The sequence below is a fragment of the Paramormyrops kingsleyae genome, chromosome 7 (assembly GCF_048594095.1).
Source record: "Paramormyrops kingsleyae isolate MSU_618 chromosome 7, PKINGS_0.4, whole genome shotgun sequence".
Lineage (NCBI taxonomy): Eukaryota > Metazoa > Chordata > Actinopteri > Osteoglossiformes > Mormyridae > Paramormyrops > Paramormyrops kingsleyae.
In genome coordinates this window covers 3,392,896-3,405,402 of record NC_132803.1, presented here as the reverse complement: position 1 = coordinate 3,405,402, position 12,507 = coordinate 3,392,896, and the positions used below count along the sequence as shown (strand labels likewise).

The window sequence follows — 12,507 nt, the reverse complement described above, 5'->3', positions numbered from 1 at the left end:
TACTTACCTGATGCCCTGTCGAATAACACATTAAGATTTAGAAATGACACTCTATAGCAGGGGTCTCCAACTCCGGTCCTGGAGAGCTACTATCCAGTAGGTTTTCTGTCCCACTTGGCTTCTGATGAGCCACACCTGGCCCTGTTATTTACCCGAGAACAGGTGTGGCTCATCAGAAGCCAGGTAGGATAGAAAACCTACTGGATAGTAGCTCTCCAGGACCGGAGTTGGAGACCCCTGCTCTATAGGCACCACCAATATCATCCAGCACAAATGTTGAATTCCTTTCCTCCTGAATAAAGTCTGAAAACTGTATTCCCAGTTCACTTTCAGACGTGCTACTTCCTACTCTTCAGTGACAGACCAAGTAAGATACCACCACACACACACAAACACAGATCAATGTATATTCAGAGATTAGTAAAATAAATGTACTTTTTTATGTTCAGACCTGTACCCGGTTCCACTGGCTCCAACTTTTGCTGATCACCTGTTTTCCTTTAACCATCCAAACTATCATGTAAGTTGACTGTTATTTTCAATGTCTTGCTATTTGACACTTGGTCTCCGCAGACACGTAAATTCGTAAAAAAAAAATTTTAATTATTGCATGATGCATTATTTTTTTTATAAATACAATTGATATTGAATTGAACAATTTATTCCACGCAAGCTTGTCACAATGTTTTTGAATATATTTTTTACATTTTTCATTTGACTGGAGTTTTTGTAATGACAAAAAATGTTATGTGTTCTCTGGATGAGATTGAGATTCAGAAATGTAAAATAAATAAAAATAAACTGTTTTGAAGATGAGAAATGTGTGGGGATTTATTTGGGCCATGTCTGGCCCAGGTGTAGCTGAAAAAATTAATCACCAATCACAGACCAGGGCCAAATGAGCCCCAGATGTAAAGTTTGAGTCACGGATCTGAGCCAGATCCACACCAAATATCATAGCATTAATAACTGTATCGGGCCAGTACTGGCCAAGGTCTGTTCCTGATCCCCAATCCAAATCCGTGCCGGTATTGGGCCGTTGGAAAGAAAGACCCCGGCGCAAACCCGTTTTGCGGATCTGCACCAAATTCTATCCAATGTCTGGCCCAGATCTGCCACAGTTACCTTTTGCTGTCTGGGTAACGCCACACCCGCATATTTAAACATGCAATGTATAAACAGCGCTTTAACGGTAAATACTGCGTTGCGTAATACGCCACCTACATGTGAAATAATACTGCGCATCTACCTGGATCCACCACAATTAATATAAATAACTGGTACAACTATAGACGAACCACTGCAGTTCTCGATGAGTAATTAAATCGTTTCTGATCCATGGACTGGTGGAATACTGAAACTGCCACATATATAAAATAAACATACCACAATCAAATGAGTTTATTCAACACGTCCACATTTCCAAAAAATGGCAAAATATTTGTGGTAACGTTCCCATAAAAGGTGAAATGACTAAATAGTCCCGCTGTTTTGGGGCACTTTAATATAGAAATAGCAGAAGTTCCGGATAGTTTAAATCCAATGCTTCGTCAAGGGTTGGACACTTAGAGTGCACATACAAATATACGTTTTAATTAAGAAAACGAGTGAATAAACATTAGTCCTCCCCAATTTAAATGGGGAAAAAATAAAATAACATTAAACTGCCCTGGTATCTCAACACCATAATCCAAAAACTCATAATAAAAAGCCTAAACAAAATTATGAATTAATCACAGCCACTGAATATCCTACACCTTAATAATTCTGTACAGTTTTAAAAGCAGTGAATGACCTCTGTCTCACAAAACTTCATAGCATTAGGTGTCTGACAGAAGCATACAGGTATTAGGTTTCGTTTTTACAGGAATTCACGTTATACTTTTTTTTTTTTGACAATGACATTTCCTCATTTTTTTATCCCCAGATGTTTCTTTTCTGCACACTAGCTGCTTATGATTGTTATTGTTAAGCATGTGGATGTGGATGTCGAAGCGCTCCCCCAGCTCCCCCCTGCCCAGCCGCCTCGGCGTAGCTCAGTCCAGGGTCCTGTCAGCACACACCCCCTCCTCAGGCCTTCTCCTCCCCGTCGCTCCATGCCTCTGTCAGGCTGGTGGTCTGCCCGACAGGAACACACACAGAACAGGCCGCAGTGGATGAGGGAGTGGACTCTGATAGGGGCCAGTTAAGCCTGTAGACAAGGTTCTGCGGTTGTGGTTTAGAGTAGTTTCTCCCAGTCCGGTCCTATGGGACCCATAGCTGGTCCATGTTTTGCTCCTTCTGAACACTCTGCCGGACTGTAGCTGGGGGGAAGCATAAATGTGGACTGTCTGGCAGGGAGCTCGGAAGGAGCAAAAACGTGGACCGTCAGTAGGTCCCCAAGGACTGGACTGGGAGACACTGCCTTAGAACAAAGTCCCGAACCTTAGTTTCAATAAATTATCCAGCAATATCAAATGGGGAAGTCACTTTGGAGGGCTGTTGACTAAAACAACAATAACTCATTATATTAATATAAACAATCTGGTGGCTCAGTCAAAATGCATCTGTACTGCTGTGTTCTCAGTAGTTTTGATTGGTTACATGTTTCCTGTAGAACAAACAGGCAGCCTTGGAGGTTGGCTGATTAATTTGCCCCTAGTGAGAGATTGTGATGAGTGTGTGTCCTGCAAAGGACTGGCAACCCATCCAAGGACTGGCAACCCATCCAGGGTGTCCCCCTGCCTCATGCCCAGATAGGCTCTAAGCCCACTGCTGCTGTATGTTTTTACATAATTAAAATATATATATATATATAAAATTTAAGGCAGAGTTGCCAGAGTTTGTGTGGCTGTAGAGAATATATTTTACTGCTTACTCTCAGCTCATTTCCAATTTAAAGGAAACAGGAAGCAGGATAGACACCCCTGTGTGTTAGCCTGTTAGCCTAGCCACTTATATTAGCCCCCCGCGTCACTGTGGGGGCTCCCCGAGCTTCACCTTATCCACCAGCTTCTGCATGGTCTCGATGACTGTGATCATGTGACCGGCGTTCTCCTTCAGACTCCGCTCGTAGGCCGCGTTCCGCCTCTCCGCCCGCTCCAGCTGCTCCTGCAGGTCCTCCTGACCCTCCCGCAGGGCTGATAGGGTGGCAGCCCCTGCCTCCAGCTCCGCTGGTGGGGGGTGGGGTCGGAGGGGGTACATTAGCATCCAAACTTCACGAATTTCAGTTAATTGAAATACTAAATCTTAATGCACATGAGAGTCTGCGTTCTTGAAATGGATGTTTTCCTGACTGTGAAAGTGCACTGAGAGCAGAATGTAGACAAATGCAGCCACTAGAGGGCGCCTTCGTGTTTACACAAACAGCCACTGCATCAAATTATAGCAGTGAAGAGATGGGTTGCATTACTCAGTCTGGCCTGCAGGGAGGCGACACACTGCTCCAGCCCCTGGCATTTGGTTTCCCCTTTCTGCAGGGACTGCAGAAGGTTGGGGATGTTGAGCACAGTCCCCTTGTGAGTCACCACGTCCACGTTGCTGTTTCCACTGGACCGCCGGGTGGAGACGCCATACTTTGATGGGGCTGAAGGCAAGAGGGCAGCATTTCCTAGAAAAAAAGCCAAACGACTAGATCATATGAAATCCCAACTTCATGATTTTCTGTATTTTTATCATCATCGTTTTGCAAGTTCACTGAAAGTTTAAATGTTATGTTTTATGCTTTTATAAACGAGTTTATAGCTTATTATGCTCTTAAGTGGGTTTTAATTGGATAGTTTGACTGAGCAATTCAGGTTAAGTACATCTCTCAAGGTATTCAAGGTATCCAGGGCCTCTCCAGGGATATGATCCAGCAACCTTCCGGGTTACCAGTGTGCCAATGAAAGACGCATCGTGCAGGACAGTGCTCGAACCTTGCACCGTGGGGTCTGCCCTTAGCTGCTCTGGCTCCTGAGGGTCCTCCCAGCGGACAGCTAGTTTCCTGTAGTGGCACTGCCCTCCTAGGGATACCCGGCTCACCAGCTCCTTTGCCTGGCAGACAGAGATTCAGCGGATCACGACACTACAGGTGTAATGCTAACTGGAGTAGCACGCAGAAGCCGTGTGGAGCAGGACAGGACCCATCCCATCGTCACCTGGCCGGGTGTGAGATGGAGCCCCAGAGAAAGCAGAATGTCCTGAAGGTCTGCCTCCCTCAGGCTGCCAGCCAGCGGCCGGTCGAAGAAGACCCAGGCCAGCAGCACGGCCCGGGGCAAGACCACCATCCCATCCTGCAGGAGACACGATCTCAACCTCACGCTCGTACCCAGGGTGACTCTCCTACCCAGTCACACAGCAGGACGAATTTCAGCCGAAAGCTCCGTCCTGCTCTACTGCAGGGCCACGCCTGGACATTGCCATGTCAGCACAGACGAACAGGAACACGCTTACGCCGTCCTTGGTGGTGGCAGTGCCCTCCGGATGAGACGGTGCTGCTGGCTGCGCCTTCCCATCCTCCCCTGTCGTCCCTGCAGAGGTAGAAAAATTTAAGGGGAAAAAAAAATGACATACATAATACCTAATAATAGGTAATTGGGGTATCAGAATACACACGTATATCAATCTTGCCTAATAATACTTTAACAACAATAATCAGCATCATCATCCATCTTCTAACTGCTGAAATAGCACGTCTTAGAAGTGTTATTATAATAACCGATTGTTGTATTAATATTATATTAGAATAGCGGATAATGTCACAGTAAGACCCAGACTGATTATATTACAATAGCGGATAATGTCACAGTAAGACCCAGACTGATCATGGTTGCTTGCACTCTTTCCACTCACTGCTTTCCCTCTCTTTCTTCTCCTCCCTGTGGCTCTGGTCCCTCTCTTCCGCCTCCTCGTCCGTATCCTCATCGGCCTGGTCCTCCTCACTCTCGGCATCGTCTTCCCTCTGCTGGCGACCCAGTTTCCAGTTGCGGTCCTTCGAGCCACTCCTCGTCCGGGCTCTCCCAGCCCGCTTCGGCAGCTCCTCCTCCTAGCCACCAGAGGGAGACATTTCAAAAGCAGGGAGCTGAAAGAAGCGCCTCTGTTTTGCAAAGACATAACCAGGAAAAACTGTAATTTTATTTCCTGAACCGTGCCGTGCTTTTTGTTTCACTTTTGCTCAGGCGAGTTGAGGAAATTATATCAAAGCTATAAAGACAACAATCATAACAACAAGTGTATCAAAATTTAAGTAGTCAGCGTGTCCCTCACACACGGGTACAGGCCGTACCATGGAAGTTGGCCGGCCATCCTCCCCCTCAGTCCTGGCACGGGGGCTCTGGGGCAGCCGGTACAGACCTCCATGGAGCTTGAGGCCAAAGTCCCTCTGCAGTATCTCACTGAGCAGCTCCGCCATCAGGCCCACCTGGGGGGGGACGGGGGGGGGACGGAGTCAGAGGGGAGGGAGAGAGAGAGCACATGTGATGTCACGCTCTGCACACGCATGGCGCTCCTTATCGTGACTCATTATCCATTATCCGCTGATCTGCATCGCACAGCAGCTCGGAGGGGCTGCACCATGCCCTCACACCCCCTGACTGGGGGGATGGGATGGACTCCAGCACCCAGCTCTGTGTATGAAAGGCTTGCATGTTCTCTTAGAATTGCACAGGATTCCCAAGGAATTTGTGTCTCTAAATTGCTCACACTTTGTGTGTGTTTGTGTGGGGGGGGGGGGGGGGCAGGATGTGCCCTGCCTCTTTCACTGTGCCTCCTGGGATGGGCTCCAAGCTCACCATGACCCTGTACTGGATAAACAGTTACAGAAAATGGATGGATGTGTGCGTTTTATATTCATTAGCCATTGCGTAATCCATGCCTTGGCAATGCAGAGTAATTTGCTGTTGCTTCTGTTCTTACTGGAGTTCTGCATAAAGAACTCTGTTCAGCATTTGTCTGGCAACATTCCTTTGCTCCCCACCCCAAGACATGATTGGTTGCTGCAGATCACATGACACAGTGAGTGCCAATCACATGATCATGCTGCAGGCCTGACGGTTGTCCAAGGCTGCTCTGATTTTTAGTTTTGCTCTGCGGCATTCCTGAACACACACACACTCAGGAAATACCTCAAAGGCATCCGACGACTGGGAGCTTCGGGGCTCCAGCAGCGAGGAGAGGGGCTGGACTGAAAGGTTCATCCGGGGACAAGGGTGCAGAACCAGGGACGGATCCACAGGGAGAGGGGGCCGCACCTCATCCTGGGAGAGGGAGGGCGTGGAAGTGTGATAACAGCAACGCAGGAAGCCACCGCTGGGAGACAAACCAGCACTAAGGGCCCAAGCAGCAGGCTGGCATCAGCCAGTCACACGGGGGTTAGTATTTTGTGGGAAGACAAACCAGAGCGTGACACAGACCTCCTTCTGGCCGTCCGCCTTGGTCCTCAGCGTCTCCCACTCCTCGGACCCGGGGACGATGCGCCAAATGTCGGGCAGGAATAACACTGTGGTCTCTGCTTCTCCATCACGCAGGAACCTCACCTCTGCGAGTCTGTGCCTGTACAAGATGCCCAGGGAGTTCATACAGAAAATTACTCATTTGTTTTGTTTATATAATAAAGTAATAATTATATGTAATTATATACAATCTCTAACTTCATTTATTTGAATTGAATTCATTCGCTTCTTTGAATCACAAGTACAATAAAACAAGATTTAATTTACATCCATCCATCCATTTTCTGTACCTGCTCGTCCAGGCAGGAAATAACCCAGGATGGGGCACCAACCCATGGCAGGGGGCACACACACACACACACACACACACACACACGCACCATTCACACACACACAGCCTCAGCATGTTTTTGAACTGTGGGGGGAGACCGGAGTACATGGAGGAAACCCCACGATGACACGGGGAGATCATGCAAACACACAGGCAGCCGTGGCAGACACTCAAACCCTGGTTCCAGATGTGCCGCCCCAAATTTCATTCACAAACCCCTCCCTCTACATCTACCAGTTTAAAATTCATTCCAGGAATCAGCTCATTGACTAACACTCCACCTACTGGCTGTCATTACCAGTGCAGCAGCCAATCAGAAACCAGCCAGTGTTGCCCACCCACCATTGATTGCAGGAGCCCAGGTCCAGTCCCGCCTGCTCTTTGACGCACCGCACCGCAGTACGGATCAGGGAGAGCGGGTCTTTCGCGGGGCTGGCGCCGTCCACCTGCGACAGCCAACGCCCTCCGAGGATCCGAAACTCGCCCCCGCATTCGGCCAATAGGAACTGTGGTGCAGACGTACGCAGGATGACTCTCTAAAGCCGCACGTGAACCACACTAAACACGGAAAACACATGAACCTGGGGTGGGTAAGTATTAATGACCTCAAACCTTAATAAGTGTGGTAGGGTGCACAGCGCCCCCTTGAGTCTTCTGCTGCTCTTGTGAGAGGCCACAGCAGCGCTGGTACAACTCCTCTACGCTGGGCATGGACAGCAATATCACCTGGGGAGAAAAAGACCCACACTAAATATTCTCAAGAATTCCGACATTCATATTTATGACTAACCTTGGGGGTTTCATTCCCCCCCCCAGCACATGAACCTGCCAGAAGGACCAGCTGACTACCTTCAGGCTAAGGAGTGTGTTGGATGTGCGTTACCTTGGCAGTGTAGGCGGAGTCAGAGGTGGATGTGGGCGTGGCCTGTGCCGAAGGCTGGGCGGAGCCAATGTGGAAGCGGCAAGGACCAGACAGAATGAAGCTGTGGTCAGGGGAGAAGCTCTCAGTCCAGGAGAGCTGAAGGTGGAAGAAGTTGTCGGGGAGGGGCAGGTGGGGGTAGCGCCTACGCATCTCTAAGCTGTCACACGCAGAGCTGGGGGGGGCAGGGACACAGGCAGACGTTAATAAACGGCTCCCTTTAGCAAAAGCAATGGAAGCCATGTTAGTCTCCTGGGAAGCTACCTGTCCCTGGGGAAGCGGGAGAAGAGGGGGCAGCTCTGGGCAGCAGGGGGCGCACTCTTCTTGACAGCCCCCTCCTCCGGCATACCCCTCCAGCGACGCCTTTTCTGGTGTAGGCCGTCGCCCCCCCAGGGGCCTCCGTCCTCCCTGCGATTGGGGTTGGGTGGGAGGTGGGGGAAGGGAGGTGAGGCGTGAGGACGAGGATGCAGACGCAGGAATAGAAGATACAACCTCTCAAGCAGGAAGGTTTTCATGTGACCAAACACTGATACAGATTCTACAGGGATCAGCATGAGCCAAATCTCTCGCGTACAAATGATTCAGAATCACTGCTAGTCAGTATTATACTTTTTCGTTAAGAAAATATCTTTTTTATGGAAAAAGTTTGCATCTATCTTCTGATATATTATGAGCTCTTCAGTAACGGTTTATTTTAATGAAAAGCAATTTCCCCAGTTTCTTTTTAAATGCATCATGTGCACGGAATCGATTTACATGTCACAGTACAGCTGGTGTGTAGTGTCGTTGTGTTTAAGCGGATTCTTTATTGCATCTCCAACTAGGGGACAATTTATATCCTGCAGAGACACTAACAAGTGAATCAGAACCTAGTGAGTGCGCACACACACCCACACACGCACGCACGCACGCACGCACGCACGCACGCACGCACGCACACACGCACACACGCACACACGCACACACACACGCGCGCACACGCACACACGCACACAAACTCCATTAGATGTCCCGCCTGGACGGCCTGCAGTGACACAGCGGTCACACGCACAGCACAGGCCTGTAGCAGCGTGAGACCCGACCGCACTCACCAGCGCCCCCCACGGCGACCCCCCATCCCTTCGTTGTGTCTCTTCCTGTTAGCGCTGCCCCATCCATCGAACGGTGCCCCCCAGGGAGCCTGGAGGGGAGTCTGCAGCAAACCAGCTGCAAGAGAGAGAGAGACAGAGAGATATGAAACATATGATTGCAAGGAATAATTACTCAGTGTCATGATAGGTATGTAAAATGTTCATATAAATCACATTTTCAAAAGCATGATTAAAGCACATTAAATAATCATCACTGATAAAACTGACCGAATATTAATGTAGCAGTTTCATAGCGAGATTTTAAAAATATATTGGCTATTTATTTCATATTTTTAGCCATCCAAAACAACATACAACTCTTTGGTTCTATATACAACACTAGATTGGTCTCCTCTTCCAAGTTGGGTGGCAGAAAGTTTACTGAAATTTGTGCTTCTTTATTTTGACCCGTTTCAGAATTCTCTTCATTAAACCCTAACGCCACAGGCAGTTTGGTCACTAACACTCACGTTTCGGGGGTGTCTGTTGCATGTTGGGTATGAGTGGGGGTATTTTGGGGGATTTTAGTAGGGGTTGTGGCTTATTTCCCAGAATCCCTGGCTTCTGGCTTGGCGCCATGGACGGCAGAAGAGGGGGCGGAGATTTGAATGGCTGGAGGAAGAACAAAATTTAATCATAAGGTGGAAAAACAGTACTTTGCCTTTCTGTATACAATACATTACGATTCTATTCTAATCTTCCCAGGCCACCCAAAAAACATCAAACATACTCAAGCTAGATTGATTAATAGCATTTTTTTTTAACAGTATGGAACAAGCAAAATGCCAAAAACAGCAAGAGGGAGGAAAAACTGACAATTCTCAGTGTTTAAAAGGCTGGCTCCCCAATCCCTCCGATCAGGAACAATCATGAGCGGAATGAGGCCCAGTGACGCAGGTTCACTGTGCAGTTGTACTCCAATGTGTTCACTTTGGGGTTTTGGACTAGTAACCTACCTGGCCATTAAGGACCTGAACCCTCTGTGCTGTCCAGCTGACCGATACAGATGGATCAAGCACTGCCTTCACCAGCACCTTCTCCCCCAGCTGGGGTATCCGGCCCACAACCACGCTGGGAACAGGTGACACCACAATGGAAGGGTTAGCTTACTAGTATGGAGTACTGACGAGTATGGAGCCCGCGTCAGTAACGGAACCCCACAACGCGTATGTATCGAGATAAAATAATAAATCCAACAAGAAACATTGTATTTATACCAACAAAATGTTATTAATATCTACAGAGAGCCAAAAATGCAAGCACTGGTATATCCCAAGGCTGTAGGTTTGGTTTCAACATCGGTAGGGATCAGCCTGAATAATAATAATAAACACTCTACAAATATTAGCCTCTCTCAACCATCCACACCCAAATCTACACCCTTGGTGTATCATATATCCAACAAAAACATCAGAGAGGTTTTTGTAATTTTCCTGATGAAGACTCTTACCTCATCTGAAAGTGCACTTCCTGATCGACCATCCCAAAGTGGTCCTGCAGCTGAGTGACAACCCCGGTGAAGACACGTTGTTTCAACTGAGACAAACACAAATTTCAGTAAACCTCCTGCCACCCAACTCCTTGGAGGTGGACATCAATCTAATGTCGTAGAACTTTGGGAATTTTCTATTAATTTTCATATATTCCTGGTAATTGCCATGGAAAGTTTCCAACTTGGAATATTTTCAAAATTCCCCAGCTTAACTTCCCATGAAATGGAAAGTTTCCAGAAATGTACTGCCCCTTTGCAACCCTAGACCAATCCCAATCCTTTTTCTCCCCAGATTAATTTAATTCAGACCATAGGAACCACCTAACACCACACCTGGTCACCAACAAGTGATCAGCATAATAAAATTGCTAGCTGCTATAACAACACACGTCACCAAATGTATCCAGATGCAATACCAGCTTAATGCACCAAGCCTATGAGGCATGGTAAGCATCACCAGCCAAGTGCATTATTATCTTAACGTACAACAGGTGCAGGCCAAGTAACATCATAGGTTACCAACACGTACAACACAAACCAGTGCATCTGCAAATATTTACAGTCAAACTCAACTGGCTTTTGTTTAAATGAAATAAAATGAGCAGTACACCCTTTAGTACTGACTAATTTTACTGAGATGAGGTTTAAATTCGCTTGTAAACTGGGTTTTGTTTTTTGTAGGAGTTCTGAACGAGTGAATGGCTGGCAAGGGAAAAAAAAAAGAGAGAGAGAGAGAGAGAGACACTAACCTGCGCCTCCATGGCCACGGATTTGGCACCTACACGGGGGAGAAATTCAGGGGTCCTTGGGGGTCTCTGGAAGGTATAGAAACTGGTTTGATTCTGTACACTTGTCACATTAAACAGCTTTCCGGCACCCAAAATAAGGTATCAAATCATTAAAGAATATGTTAATTTAAGACAGTTAACAGCTTTGGGAGTGGTTTCTAACTGGAACTCCGTGTTGCCCGTGGTTAGTCACACAGCTGTTACTCAAGTCTGCTTTTCATAACTAAATCTCTCCCTTGTATAATGCCTCGCAGGGAAAGGCCCGCACACGTTCATGTGTAACATTCATTCTGGATCCCGTCCAAAAATGCCCCAAAAATGTCATGTGCCGATAAGCCTGGGTCACCAAACCCGGAGCGCCGCCAGACATGGCTGCTTTAGCCGGCACTGGGGATAAGGTCCGCTTACAGCCGCGGGATCTTTCGGCAAAACTCAGGTCTCTGTCGCAAAATAATCATTAGATCATGTATCCTTCATAACAGGCCAATTGCTTGTTATATTTGCTATTTTTTTAGATTTGCGGTTAATATTAACAATGATAAAGATCCACAGCCAAAGCAAGAGAGCTTTTGCAGGAATAGTTACCGAGTGTATAAAAATGATCGCACACCAGGAAATGCCAGCTAACTAATTGCTTCCCCCCCGCAATAATAGTAAATAAGTGACTGGCTGTAGCTGTAGAGTTTCATACGCGGTTTGAATGGAAACACGAATATGACTTTCGGTCGTATGCAAATCCGGGATTGCGGTGGCTCGTCGCTTAGCCACATTTACAGATGCAGGGAAACCTGCTGCCTTGCTAACTGAACAGTATCACAAAGAGGATCGCCAGCTGCCGGAGACCAGTCACACAGGAGAGACCCGCAAGTTACTGAGCCCGCAAGTTACTGTTCTGGATGGAAATCAGCCATTATTTCTAGAGGCTGGAAGAATGGAGCAGATGTGGTGACGACTCGGTGTAGCTAAGCACGTTCGTATTGACAGTGAGAATCTGTTCACTGTGCGATCTCTCTCAGCTAGCTAAGAAACTTACGAAAAGATCCACCCTGATTTCCAAAATTGCGGACGGTCTAAACGCCACCCTGGCTAAAAGAATACGATTTTATTTAGACGGAAAAGTTTGAAAGGCAACGCGGCGCAACTCACTTCTGGGCTGCTCAGGATCCGGTGACGCTTCCTCTTCCTCGCAGTTGCTTTTGTTTATTTAGGGACAAAGTGGATCAGGGACTGCACTAATCCACATTGTCCGCTTTGTCAAAAACACTCTACCGCCCCCTAGAGACCGATTCTTCTCTGCCCTAAAGCACAAACTCAGCTTTCGTCGACCACCTTTCCCAAATCGATCATTTCGCTTCTTTGTTTGGATAAGCGCGGCAGTCCTTTCTGCTCACATCTGAGCGACACAATTGTGAAGGAGGGACGAACATATATATTTAA

The 12,507-nt window shown here is 47.4% G+C and overlaps 1 protein-coding gene across 1 annotated transcript; it reads right to left on the bottom strand.

Moving 5' to 3' along the window:
* Positions 1–1,372: 1,372 nt before the first annotated feature.
* Positions 1,373–12,472, bottom strand: ccar2 (cell cycle and apoptosis regulator 2). Its single transcript, XM_023845536.2, has 20 exons — positions 12,217–12,472; positions 11,032–11,097; positions 10,241–10,326; positions 9,747–9,861; positions 9,261–9,402; positions 8,752–8,866; positions 7,925–8,068; positions 7,625–7,835; positions 7,354–7,467; positions 7,084–7,247; positions 6,372–6,510; positions 6,084–6,215; positions 5,246–5,380; positions 4,813–5,005; positions 4,414–4,490; positions 4,119–4,253; positions 3,897–4,014; positions 3,392–3,589; positions 2,980–3,152; positions 1,373–2,118 (listed from the first exon to the last, which is right to left on the bottom strand). The coding sequence occupies exons 2-20, from the start codon at positions 11,041–11,043 to the stop codon at positions 2,071–2,073; spliced, it is 2,451 nt and encodes an 816-aa protein (XP_023701304.2). The 5' UTR covers positions 11,044–11,097; positions 12,217–12,472; the 3' UTR covers positions 1,373–2,070.
* Positions 12,473–12,507: the final 35 nt, after the last annotated feature.